General features: G+C 32.8%; 1 protein-coding gene across 1 annotated transcript; it reads left to right on the forward strand.

Annotated features, from left to right (window-relative positions):
- The first annotated feature begins 2,123 nt into the window (after window positions 1–2,123).
- On the forward strand, window positions 2,124–14,672 carry LOC111619709 (BET1-like protein). The gene is made up of 4 exons (XM_023361486.1): window positions 2,124–2,281; window positions 8,022–8,095; window positions 8,164–8,220; window positions 12,697–14,672. The coding sequence occupies exons 1-4, from the start codon at window positions 2,266–2,268 to the stop codon at window positions 12,862–12,864; spliced, it is 315 nt and encodes a 104-aa protein (XP_023217254.1). The 5' UTR covers window positions 2,124–2,265; the 3' UTR covers window positions 12,865–14,672.
- Window positions 14,673–14,720: the final 48 nt, after the last annotated feature.

Raw genomic sequence — 14,720 nt, forward strand, 5'->3', positions numbered from 1 at the left:
GTACGTTTGATGGAATACGGCAACACAACACGTGTGATATCTGCCAAAGAGGAATGCCCTCCGAGAGGACTTTCTGTGGGAAAATGGTTCTCTCTAACTGTGAGACCAATGAAGAAAACCCACAAAACTCGATACTGCTGGCTTGTTGATCAGACGCGAATCCACGGCCTGTTCAGTGGCGTTATCTGTTCCGCTACTGATGGGTTAAGTAGTGTCTCTTGGCTCACCAGTGGCCAAGTGGATAAAACCGGTGAACACTGGTAGTTGATCATGTGTTCGCGCCAAGCCAAAGAGCTGGCCACGTGGAGTTTTCCGAGTTTTCTTCTTAAAACTCAGAACACATAAATAAGAGCCAGTTTGCCATACAAAATCCTCTTGGGAGGCACCTCTCGGCAGTTCTCCCATGTGTCGCGTTGCCGTATACAAACAAAAGAAAAAGCAAAACAAGTGTCTCTTGCCTGCTCTTCGCTTGTGATTGGTGCCTCTCTTCTAAGAATTTTTTGATATTTCTGCCACTTCAAGAACTCTCTTCAAGATTTCCTTTCGACCTTCTTAAGAGATTTGTTATAATCTTTCAGGGATTTTTAGTAAACCTGCCATTTACCTGCTATCTTAGCTTCCCTAAAATCTTTCTTTTCTACCTTCCTATGCTTTGCAAGTTCCTGTGTCCACCAGAAACAATTACTCCTGTGCTTCCTTGCCAGCAATGGGCAGTTATTATGACATGACTATACTGTCGACCTGTTTTCATTCCAGTGATGATAAATGTATTACAAACGTAAAAAATATAACTGCGAACAATTCAATCTCGGGTTCTCCAGAGCGTTTTTCCTTCCCGATGTGTCGGGCTGCCGTTCCTCACCATCCAACCTCCTCCGCATTTGGCCTGGCCGAATCCATATTGAGCTTGCTAAAAGGCTCTTTTAGTGCAAAAAAAGTTTTCAACAATTTTTAAAACGTTCTACACTCATTTATAATACCACATTTTTTAAAAAATCAATAAAATATTTTCTTTTTTCTTTAAAGTTTACTTCAACAAATCATAGATTAATTACAAAAATGTTGTTCTGATAAACCGAAACCGAAACCACCAGGTGTTCTGATAAAATTTCACAACACCTGGTGGTTCGGTTTCGTTAGGTAGAGGCAAAGTTTCAGTTTTGGTTTAGGTTAATTTGTTATTGGTCGGTTGCTTCCCTTCTCTTCGGCGATTTGCCGAGGGGCAGATGCTTCCTGGAAGAACTTTCTAAGGAAAACTGGCACCTATTTATGTGTTGTAAACATGAAGAAAACCCAGAAACTCCAAGTGACCAGCTCGTTAACCAGACACGAATCCAAGACCAACCCGTGTTCAGTGGTTTAATCCACTGAACATGGGTTGGTCTTGTTGGCCGACAGTAGACAGTTTTAATTTCAATTTTACGCTACTCTTATGCTGTGTATACCACTTATTTTATATATTCTTCATACCCACATTAAAACCAATCCGTTTTATCTCGATCAATTTTACAGAAAGGTAAGTTCTAGACTAGTTTTGCTTTTAATTTTTATACTATTACTTTTGTGTTCCAAAATAAATTTCGTAATAAAAATAACGTGTACCGTACACGCTACAAGGTTAACTTAACAATTTTTTAACCTCTTTCCGCACTAAAGGGGTCTTTTAGCAAGTCCATTATTAGTAATGCAGCCTAACACATCCAGATGGACCACCGTCCGAAAAATTTTCAGACTTCTTTGATTCATCGGGATTCGATCCCGGACCCCTCAGAATGGTAAGCAGCTACCTTAACTACTTTGCCATCGATAAGACCCTGTTATTTTTATAATATAATACAAGTAAAATCACACGAATTATTTCACTGCGTAATTAATTACCGCGAATTTAATGAAAAGTATCGAAAACAATTACGATTTTTACGGTAACATAAATAAAATTTACATCACTAATTTTAAATTTTACATAATTCAAATTAAATTTACGTACTTTAATAATTTAAAATAAATTTATAATATTAATATTTAAAAAAAGTATTTTTATTAATAAGGAAAAATTAATTTCGATTAAATTTTACAATATGTTTTACCACACGTTCGTTTTCTTGTTCGGAACCGTTCCGAATCCGTTTCCCCGGTAATTAAATGCGCAATCAATAAACACGGAGTAAGTTCGGTGCAGGTTTTAGAATGCTATGAAAGTAAATTTGTCAATTTGTATTTACTCAATTTAATCATACCATTTTCTTCGAATCGATAGCAAACGTGATGGATCATGCGAAAGGTATCGTATTTATTGAATATTATACGAATTAATTTATTAAAACGAAGGAAATGATCGAATTTACAACAAATTTCATCAGTGAAGTTAGGCCTAATTATGCCTGCTATATTCTATGACACAATTTTCTAATAGTAATTGCTGTATTTAGAGAATTTCAAGTTTATTGCTTATTTTATGGCCTCTAATTCCATTTATATTCTAAAATATGATGTTTTTAATGTCTTACAGAGTAGATTTTACTTCCAGGTCAATGCGTATACAAGGATCTTCTGAGAAGAATGCTACCATTTTAAATGATTATCTAATAGCATTGCAATGTACATAAAAACATGGTAAATGGTCTGAAGTTTCGCATCTGTCCGTTACGGTTTCTCGATGCGTGCATCACGTGTCTGACCGATACTGGTATTCTTCCCGAGATCGATGTGGCATATCTGTTGCCGCTCCTTCTACGGCTCCTGCAGATTACGACCGTTGCATGATGATAGACTGTAGACGGTGCCTTCGGTGTGGGAAGTTGTCGTTTTCGTTCACGGTTCTTCTTAGAGGTAATATACGATGAGCGGTGGCATGTTATGGCTCTGTGGAGCCTTGCGTACAGACATTTTTCTTCGGGGAAATATTTTCTTATAAAAGATTGGTTTGGGGCACCGGCAATCTCCCGTTTCTTGGTAGGATAACGTGCCAACGAGGATGGGAGGCTAAACGTGGATGGTTAGTCTGTTGATCGGTGTTTGTTTCATACTTCTCGGATAATAACCGATATAATGTAGTTACGGTAATTTAAAATGGTAGCATTCTTTTTTGAAGATGCAGTATTTATATATGAATTATGTAAAAGTAAGTTCTATCTGTTAGTAGCTGTAATCTATATATTTAAAAATATATATAGAAGATATTAAATGCATTTAGTTGCTATTTTCATTCCAAATATAAGTCCTGTTTTGCAATTATTTACTGTTTTCAATAGACTAGATCTAAATTTATTGTTTCACTAATTAAATTTCAAAAATCACACATTAAATGAATAATAACATCATAAAATATATATAGTCTACATATATATCACATATAATGGACATTTAAACATTCTTTTTTGAATTTATTGCATTTATTAGGTCTATATTAGGTCTTTGATGGGCCTCTCAATCTCTTATTATACTGAACTTGTTTATTGAAACTAAAATGATCCGGATAGAGAGAAGAGCAGTAATAATTTTAACAAAGAGAACAAAGAGTTTTACCCAAGTTTTCATAGAAACAGTAGCTTGCGCTTGATAGTTATAATACAAATGTTATATTAGTGACTAAATCTTACACTATTAACCCAGCTTTTTAACTGGACTTGCCTATTTAAATGTCTGGATTACAGCCAACGTGAAATTTGTATTATTGGTCATTGGATTGGTGCTACTTGGTGTAGGTCAGGGGTGTCCAACCTTTTTGTTTCTCTGGGCCACATTGGAAGAAGTCAAAGAATTTCGAGCCAGAAGTATATATAATATATATTTGTGGCCCAATATGCAAGTATATTTAAGGATTAACATGTCTAGATTATAAATATAAGTATTAAATCTTTATCACGAAAAAGGATATTTTAAAAAATTACTTCTTCGGACACTTTCAATTTTTACTTAGAAATAAATAAATTTATTATAGAAATATTATAAGAGAGACAAACGAAAATTTATTTCAAAAACACAAATATTTGTTCTATTTGGGTCTCTAATTAATAAAAAGAGACAAAACACCATTTTAAAGTGCATTTTTATTCAACTAATATATTTATAAATAATATGTAGTCCAAAAAGTAGCCAAAGCAACAAATGATGTTTTTTACGTCAAATTAAAAAATAGTAGGCACATTTGGCGCAATGTAGCCAAATCTTGCAACGCTGGAAGAAATACTAAATAAAGCTGGAGTTATGATTCAAAGGATTATAGACCCAAATGCTGGGAAAAGAGAGAAAGAACAAAAGATAAAGAAGTGAGAAAGGTTGGAAAGTTAAGGGTCAATATTTGCAAAATAAATCTATTTAACCTTTCGTCCTTTTCCTCCTTTTTCCAAATTTGGGTCTATAATCCTTTGAGTCACAACTCCAGCTTTATTTAGTAATCCTTCCTCATTCACACATCTCCAAGTATTTGAAAATATCAATATTTCCTTTCCACTGAAAAATAAAATATAAACAAATATTTACGGCTTTGTGAAACTTCTTTTTTGAGTTTATGCCGTTGAAATAAATAAATAATAAAAAAATTAAAACATTTGTCGGTTTTGTTTACACGTTTATTGGGCCTGCAGGCCATGGGTTGGACACCCCTGATGTAGGTTCAGGTAAAACAGTCATTGTCAAAATAATTATTGTCTCTCTTCCTCTTTTGATTATTTTTAGTTATTGTAAATAAATGCAATGCACAGATAGATTAAAAGGTCCTACTATGAGATGACTTTGCCACATGCACATATACTCAAAAAGAAGACATCGAGACTAGCTGTTGTTAAAGCAAAAACATTAATTTCTGATGTTTTGCACGAATTCCTTGTGAGTGCTAGTTGGATTGGATTAAAAGAATAAGGCAGTGTAACATATCAGAAATCTGCAAGGGGGATGTGCCTCCTCAAAGGACTATTATGGGAAATTGACCTTTGTTTAGGTGTTAGATATTTAGAAATACCAGAAAACTCCACGTGACCAGCTCGTCGGTCAGATGTATTCTGTGATTTTACTCACTTGGCCTGCTAGTTAGAAGTCACCTGTACATTTCCCTATATTTTTTGTGCACGTTTTAATTATTTTTTGTTTTGCTAGGTGTCATATTAACAATTATAAATCATTAAAACAGTCTCCAATAGCTCTTTTTCAGACAACTTTGAGAGATTTTCTCTTCTAATTCTTCAGAGTGAATGGTCATATATTATGTGCTATGAGATATCATTGAATTTACTTCTAATCCATTGTCTGCCAAATTCATTATCAAAATAATTCTATAATTGGGGATCTAGGACATAGTCTCATGCATTTTACAGCCATTTAAATAACACTTTTTTGTACTGAATGATTCTCAATTTAGAATGAATTGCAGACTAATGAATTTTTTACCGGGGACCAGTAAAAATGAAATAAGTCCTTTTATATATATCTTTTATTACATTTAAAATTATTAAGTAAAAGAATTAATTAACCAAAATTAAAAACAGAGCGTAATCCAACCATCAGCCAAATTAATTGGGCAGAAATTATGCTACATATATTAATTAGAAATTACACAATAAGAACAACTTGAGGTAGACATTGGGTGCCATCTCTTAAGAAAAGTAATAATTATAATTTAATTTTAAATTTAGAATAGTCTGTAAGATAAGAAACGGCCCAGAGCGGGGGTCAAACCTGCAACCTCCGCTTATTATGAAGCATGTTTTTTTGCAAATCTCGATGTTTTGAGACCTCTGATCCCAAAAGAGTAAAAATTCCGTCTGTTAATACCTCTATTACCTCTTGTTCAAGTGCTTAGAAAGTCAAGCGAGAGCCCTTGCCGGCTTTTTATACGCTATGTCACAAAAGGATCCGGACACCTATAACATGTAAGAGTTTTTTAGTTATAACTCATTTCTCGTGTGAAATAGGAAAAAAATAACAACAGATCTGAATTCCTCGGACTTTTTTACACTAGAAAAATTATTTAAATACGCATAGAAGTTAATCAAAAAGAGAAATATAATTTTATTTCAGACTGAAAATTTCACATCAAAAAAGTATCCGGACAGAGGAAATAAATAAATGATAGAAAGTGTTCAGTCATTTTCATAAAAATGTGTCTCCAACTATTCTCATCAGCAAGTTAGTTAAAGTATTCATTCGATACTCCTTTTCTCGTTGTAAACAATGGAAATGAAAGAGTTACCCAGTCTTCTTAAAGAACTCATTATTAAGGAGTGGCAAAAGGGAAAAATCTGTACAAAATCTTTTAGAACGGTTCCCCATTCCAAAGTCCACAATACAAGATACAATTACAGAACTCAGAACGACAAACAGTGTAGTAAAAGTATGGAGAAAATCTGGAGAATCTCTGAAAATGAAAAACCTGAATCCTACAGTGAAATATGGAGGCATTTTGCTGCTAGTTTGGGGTTGTATGTCTGAAAATGGTGCTGGAATTCATTAATAGAATACTAAATCAACAAAACAGATGTATAAACAGATTTTAAGTGAAAATGTTCAGAAATTGGTAAGAAAATTAAAGATAGGGCAAGGGTTTGTTTATCAGAGTGACAGTGATTCGAAGAGTACTGCGAAATCTGTCGAAGTGTTTCTTGGTGCATGCCGTATAAAAGTGCTTCCCTGTCCTCCACAATCGCCCGAACTCAACCCAATTGAACATTTATGGAATCACATTGAATAGACTATCAGAACAGAAATAAAACTGATCTTAAAAACATTGTCACCAGAGTTTCAAATTTAAAAGACAAAAGTATTATAAAAAAAACTTGAAGCTTTGTTGAATTAATGCTTAGTTGTTTACAAGCTGTAATTAGGGAAAAAAAAGAGGTCAAACTCATTATTAAAGGTATAAAATTTTGTTTTTTCATTATTTATTTCCTCTGTCTGGATACTTCCGTGATGTAGCGTATTAGGGGGTCCAAATTAGAATATGCAAACCTATATTTACCTCTGTACCACTATGGATGTAGACACTAACTCTATAGATAAAAAGTAAACTTTTAGATACTATATATATAAATGTGTTTGCAATTTATTTGACTTTTTCTAATTGATTTATTTACAAAGGTAACAAGGATAATGGGGCCTAAGCCTGCTAGGTCCTCTTATTATACTATCGTTCATGAGTAGGCTACTTTGATTTGGACATGTTCCCATCCCTCGTCACTTGGCTCTATTGAGAGTATGGCCAAAGCCATAGTGAGGCACGGGACAAACACAGTAAATAACGAAGACCAATCTTAAAGTGGCCCACCAGTGAGCAAGTGGATAAAACCACTGAACACTGGTAGTTTGCCACCTTGCCAATGGGCTGACCACATGGTGTTTTCCAGGTTTATTCACATTTGTAACATCTAAATAGGGACCAGTTTTCGATAAAAGTCCTCCCAGGAGCCATCCTTCCTCTGCAGATCACCCACATGTTGCATTGCTGTAATCAAATAAACTAATTAACTAACATTAAAGTGACACTGTAGTGTTTTTTTCCTCTTTTTATTTTTTGTTTTACTCTTTCTGCCCTAGGGATGTAAGAGAACCTTTTTAATCATACCCATCAAGGGTTCATCTAGGTCCGCAATAGGGGTGGTCAGATGGTGAGGGATAGAGCCTAACATATCTGGGACAGATCACTCCCAGAAAAAATTGCTGGAGTTTTTCGACTGCTCAGATTTGGTCCATTTTCCTGGAGTGGTAGGCCAACATCTTAATTGCCTCAGCCTATGGGTATCAATATATAATTGATAACTTTGATTAAATTGCTTATCTAGAAGTCTTCATGGTATATTTGCATAAGAAAAGTGATCAGAAGGAGCATATTCAGAGCAAAATTTTTGAAGGATAAATTATGTTTGTCTAATGACAGTTTTATTATAAATGAAAACTATTTAAATATGATAAAGATACGTAAAGCATCTTAAATTAATTTTAATAAGAAATAGAATTAAAATATGCATTTGCTTTATTATTTTATTATTATACACTCGATGAACAAAATTTTTATTTCTGTCTTGTTACAGATGATGACGTACTGGAATCTCAGAATAGGTATCTAACGGAACAACTCTCGCAGAAAGTTTCTAAACTCAGAAGTGTAAGTATTGTACTGATTTTATATTTAATAATTACTTTGAAGATATTTAAAAACTTTTTTTTGTTCAGGTTGCATATGACATTGAAGTGGAGACAAAAGAACATAATAAACTTTTAGATTCTATGGTATGTTATTTACGTTACATTTTATCATTTACTTCTGAAATAATAATGTTATAAGTTAATAATTGCTTCCAAAATAAATAAAAGTACAGATGTGCCTTATACTTTGAATTTAAATTGTTTCGTGAGGTCATTTGAACTCTGAATTCCACGATGTCCAAATCAGTTTTCCCTATTAGAACTAATGGAGAGTGAATTAATCCGTTTTCTAGATCTTAAACAATTTTGATAAACTTAAACAGTGAATACACAATTTATTTCAATTAAATATCAGACAGTATTTTTTTTTAAATTTTAAAAATTGAAGAAACTAAGTTGTTTTCAGTTCCATCAAATCCGATCATTAGGTCTTTCTTCACAGAGACTACTTTTTATTAGAGGCTACATCTCTGCAAAATTATGGAAACATAAAATATTTACTGATGACAAGCCAAGATTAATCTAGTTCCGCACCATGACTGTAAACATGGCCATCAGATCTGCCACATGAGAGTACTGCTTTCATGCTTTGCAATAAGTTACTTTTTCGTCTCAATCATTGAACCTTCTTATATTTCATTGCTTTTACACTCTTCTTAGATGCCACAGTTAATAGATAGGAAAAATATATAACCAAACACACCAAAAATAAAGCAAAAAGAGCACCGAAAAGACACGAGTGTAACACAAGACACTTTCAAAGTGTCTTGTGTTACACTCGTGTCTTTTTGGTGCTTTTTTGTTCTTGCTTTGAAAGCAAGAACAAAAGATGAGTTTGATGTACAACAGACGGTGTTTACATGTCAAGTGCAATTTTTTCCCTGCATGCAATTCGAATGTTGAAATGTTGTTCATGTTCTGGATTGAATTATTCTCAAATTCAGCATTCAAATTCTTGAATGTTTGAAGTTATTATCATTCAAAGTATGAGGTATCACTGTATATGTCAAATATGTAATCAAATGTTTAAGCTGATTTAAATCTTGATTCTCTTCAGTTTTTTTCCTCAAAACAGTTCTAAATTACTTAATAAGAGAAATTAATTTTTAAAGTACAAAATGGTAATACTGTCTCTCTGGTCAAAACAGCTTGTAGCTTTATACTAGACCAAATAATCAGACAAGACTTGAAATGGATAAGACTAAAAGGAATGGACTGAATCTTTATTTAGTCCATTTCTTCTTGTCTAAAATTCTTGTCAGATTATCAGAATGGTTATATAATCAGATGTAGACAAGAAGGGATGGAGGAAGTTAATGGGCATTATTTTGTGCAAATCCAGAGTGTCTCCATGGGCTCCCCTCTTTCTGCAATCTTGGTCAATATGGTCGTAGAAAATATTGAATTTAGTCTTCTCTTTCCCCCTTGAAATATGCTATCCCATTTTATATCTTAGATACACAGATGATATCTTAATAGAATTGTTAACATTTGTTAAATTTCTATCTGATGTTTATCTGTCCATCTCATTCTCTCTTGAGAAAGAGCAAGACAGAAAAATTACATTTTTAGACAGCCAGACAGAACTATCACTTGTATATCATATACACTACAAGTTCAATTTATCCCCATATATCATACCAGCTTCTTCCTCCTTCCAGCCATTTGAATACATAAACACAGCTATATCCACACTTATTTGCAGGGCATACTTATATCCATCATCTCCATCTTTGATACAGGATGAACTGCATTTAGCAGCTACCACAATTTGCAATGCTGAGTATACACTCTTCAAGTTTAATTAAATATATCAACAACTTGGTTTGCAGTTCTTCCTTTCCACCTACCATTATCCATTCCAATGACAAAAACAAAAAGCTAATGTTTGGACAATCTCGTATTCCATACTAGGACCTGTTACTTTATGAATCATTTGTGCGTACATAAAAACACAGGGTCATAATTATCATCAAACTTCAGCTGTGGCTCCATAGAATTCTATGTTATGATTGGGACTGTCTTATCCTTTCGGAGAAGTCTGGCATTTACATAATCCTGTTATGGCAACCACAAATGGGAAGAAAGTTCTTTTACATAGATGCCACAACTAAAAAGTTATTAAGCCATTTAAATTAACACCAGGACAATGTTAAAAATAGCACAACCTCTACTGATTTTGCAAAAAATATATTAGAAAATAATTTTATATCACTATGGACCCAAGTTTCCATTTTTAAATGGTGTTTTGATTGCACAACCCTGTATCTGGGTGTCTGTATATATAATCTTTGTTAAAACCTTGCAACTCCTCACTCTCAAACTCTCTAATAGACGGATAAAACTTCATAAAAATTCAGGCGTTAACTTTTTTTATTCTTATTAATTTATTAATTGATATCTTTACCTTTGTTTCAGTTTTATTTTGTTGTTCTTATATCATTTTACTTAACTTTACACTGTATTTTATTTAACCACACTTCATGTATGTTGTGAATATCCTCCATATTTGTTTTAAACTTAAATCAAAACTTTATTGCACACCTTCAAATTCTAGCACTTACTATGCATTTAGGTTTAGAACACTCTCTTAAGTTTGGTCAATGTAAAAAATAACACTTTTTAAAATCACTACTTGAATTTTGTATATTCTTTGTTCGTCTGAGGATGACTTTTTGAAATATTGAATAATTGCATGTATTCAGTTTATCAAGTAAATAAATTTAACACTGAAAGACCTCCGTATCCTATATTTGGCATCGTACATTAGTATATAACTTTTTTTTAATCAGTTAACCCCGCAGAAAACCAGGACCAGTAAGAAGACAAGGAAATGACTAAATAATGCAATATCTTTTAGTGGCTATTTCTTTATAGGCATATACATAGTGGAGGGAAAAATAGACTAAACTTACGGCACGTATTTTATTACATAAAATGTAGGAACTCATACCTCATCACTTTCAAAATATAAGCTTTTACTGTGGCTACACCTTCTGTTTAGATCCATACCACTTGTTAAAGCAATCCCGGAAGCTATTTTTGGTGATATCTTTATGGGCTCTTGTCATTGCAATTTCCTCCTGCTGCTGAATGAATCTATAACCCTTCATCTTTTGATTCATTTTAGAGAACAGATAAAAGTCTGAAATGATAAGATAGAGGTTGAGAAAACATTATATTTTTGTTATATTATTTACCGAGAACAGTCAGTGGAACAGCAGCAACAAAATCCCTTAAAAATAGTAAAAAAAAAAAGGGCTTCCAGAACTATGACAAGCATTATGGATGCTGGCAGAAATGTTTTTTTTTTAATATTTATGATTTAATTTGAGGAAATTGATCTACAAGAAATTGGCATCTTGTAACTAAACCTGTTTAAATATTAAATAATTTTGACTATTAAGATATAGGATTAGATTTCTGTTATTCAACTTGTGCTGATAATTTATAAGTTTTTAAGAAATAATGAATTTAACAAGCGTTATAATTAAACAAACAAGTATAACTTTTCTAAAGTAATTATTGTTTGGCTCGACAGGGATGGTGAACTTATGGCACACTGTCCACAATGGCACATTGGGAGAAATCGTGGCGCTAGACATCATATGATTTCATATTGCAAAAATCAATTTTTTATTACATTTATTCTTATTAAAGCACATTTATTTCATTTCTTTAAATATCATTATTCAAAGTTTAAAACTTTGGTGCGCATAAACGTTTTTAAACATAATTATGTTCACTATGTGGCATGCAGACTTAATAAGCAAGAATTATTATACAATTTTGTACCCATTCTTATGAGTGATTCATAAAGAAATTTAAATACTGCATGTAAGTGGAAGTTAAAAACGAAAGAATTGACGTGATAATATATATTTAAATACGGTAATTTTAACTAAAAAGCAAAAATCAAACAAACAATAGAACACCAATTATTCAAATTGATTTGTTCTGCGGGCAATTCGGATAATTGAAAACTTGGTTCAACGTGTAAAGAATGAAATTATAAGGTAGCGTCGTAGTATCGTACGTGTACTGTATTTATTTATTCATCAATGCGTGAGTAGCATTCTACCAATCATTTGGATCCATCACGGCAAATAAGAATCACTGATCGTGACGTAAGAGTGATGTCAATGGGAGGCAGGAAGGAGAACAGTCGGTGGTTCATATAAATGGATATTTGGATAATTAGAGTTTTACTGTAGTTAAAAATTCATTATTTGAATGTACACTTAATTTATCTTGAGTAGTATACTATAGTGTCATAAATGTATTGAGATTTAGGTGGATAATTCGAACACCCATGAACTGTCTGCAAGTGTACTTAAAACAATACTCTTTCCTTATTGTACTACCCATCATCTACAGCCTGTTTGCATGGTCTCATAGCTTCTAAACTATGCATCAGGGAATGTGGGTTGCACTAAAACATTTCTGCATGATCTATCATGCTGCAGAATTTTGTTACAGAGGTTCTAAATCACCCCATATATTAAATACAATATTCGGTTAAATTTGAAATTTACATTTACATATTTTTTTCTCGTTTAGGGAGACGACTTTGAAGGCACGACGGGCTTCTTGCATGGAAGTTTCGGGAGAGTGCACAAGGTTTTGAATTCCGGGAGAGGAAACAGAAAAATCACTTGCTACATCAGCTTGTTTCTAGTCGGAGCATTCATAATCATGTATTATTTGATATCGAGAGTCACCAGATGATCGTTTGATCCGGATTATTTATGTTAACCTACACATTAATCTTTATATAAGTATATGTATTTAAATTTATTAATGTAATAATTCATATATTCTAAATTTTCAAAGAATTTTGTAATTAGTTTCGTATCGGTATTGTTTTTTCCATGTCGTCATTATAAATAAAAAAAAAGATTGAAATATTTATTTATTTTAAATATAGCTTACAAAATATTCTTTCGGCCAAAATTTAGTTACAAAATACGTATTATTTAATTTGATAATTTTTACAAATCTTTGCTTTTCTAGGAGGAAAACCTTTTTATAAAACTCAAGCACTTTCGAATTATATACCCATCATCAGGAATCAACAAGATAAATTATCTTGTTGATTCCTGATGATGGGAATATGGCTCGAAAGCATTTTTCTAAACAGTTTTTGCTTCTTAAAATATATATGAATTAGATTTATGTTCAAGGGTTCGATTCAACAGATTCGAGACAATCTGTTTATCGGATGGGCATTAATACCTGTTTTTCAAATCTGTAGTAAGATTTCTTATTACAGCTGTTCCCATCAAATTTGATGCTTCCTACATGTTTATGGATAATACGGGGTGTCCCAAAAGTCACAATACATTAAAAATTTAACACTATATTAGAAAAAGGCAACTTTATTTATAAAAACAATCTTTCTGAACACACTAGGATGTCTCTCTTTTTCACTTGTGTTAACACAGGTGTTGTGAGCCTGATTTATGCTTCCAATACAATTTGATCTTTACGTGATCCACATATTGAATATTTCTCTAAACCAGGGATGGCAAACCTCTTTGAGCCTATGTGCCATATAGTAAACATACTTAGCTTTAAACATGTTTATGCTTGCCTATATTTCAAATAATATATTTAAAGAAATTAAACGAATATGCTTTAATCAGAATAAATATAAAAGGATGATTGAAAAACACAGATGATAAATTAAAATCATATGATACTACATGTCACTTTCGGCACACATGCCACAAGTTTGCCGCCCCTACTCTACACCAAATCCTTGAGTGTCCCCACAGATAAAAACCAACAGCTCGATCTTCACAGTGCTTTTTCTTCAACTCTGCCCGTGGACACTAAAAGTACCTATTTTTAGTAAGCTTGTTACAGGTTGTGTCAGACCCATGGTGGGGCAGTTGGGTTGCAAAGGATGGGGCCCAGCATATCCAGGTGTACCAGTCTCCAAAAAAGTTCCCAGAGGTTTATGACCTGTTTAGATTCAATCCTACAAACCATATATCTAACTAGTAGACTGTCACATGAACTGCTTGGCTGTTCAGCTGTCATCTTTACCAAAAAATACACAGTAGTAGGGATCAGTGTATTTACTTAGTGAAGGGAATGGACTGTTGACAAATCTTTGACAAGATCACTGTGTTACCAAAAAAGAGGCTCACAAACATTTTAAAACTTTCAGAGTCCTGAGTAGTACCTTGCATTGCCCGTCAAGATAGATGAAACAATCCATAAGGCCGGGACCACTGGTTACCCCATGGAATGACGACAACCAGTCCTCCAACCCAGAAACTGACAATCCAATTTTTCTATGTATTGTAACTTTGGGACCCCCATAGATCAAATTAATTAAAAAGAATACTTCTTTTATTTCTTTTATTATTTAAAATGCCTCAGTAAGGATTATTGTAAACATAACTGTGCAATGAAGTGAATATTATGTATATATAAAATTTTTAATTGTGTAAAAATTCTTATAAAGGACTTTTTTATATATATAAAAAAAAAATCTGTTTTATTAACTGCTCTATTTGATTTTAGAAAATAAATTTTGTAATTTTTTTTTCAATATTTATGAAGTTTCTGATATT

The sequence above is a fragment of the Centruroides sculpturatus genome, unplaced genomic scaffold (genome assembly GCF_000671375.1).
Source record: "Centruroides sculpturatus isolate CEXI.00-Female unplaced genomic scaffold, Cexi_2.0 scaffold44, whole genome shotgun sequence".
NCBI classification, from domain to species: domain Eukaryota; kingdom Metazoa; phylum Arthropoda; class Arachnida; order Scorpiones; family Buthidae; genus Centruroides; species Centruroides sculpturatus.

Coding starts and splice junctions, on each gene's coding strand:
- LOC111619709 (XM_023361486.1), top strand. Junction 8,096..8,163: donor AAGTTTCTAAACTCAGAAGT/GTAAGTATTGTA, acceptor TTTTTTGTTCAG/GTTGCATATGACATTGAAGT. Junction 8,221..12,696: donor ATAAACTTTTAGATTCTATG/GTATGTTATTTA, acceptor TTTCTCGTTTAG/GGAGACGACTTTGAAGGCAC.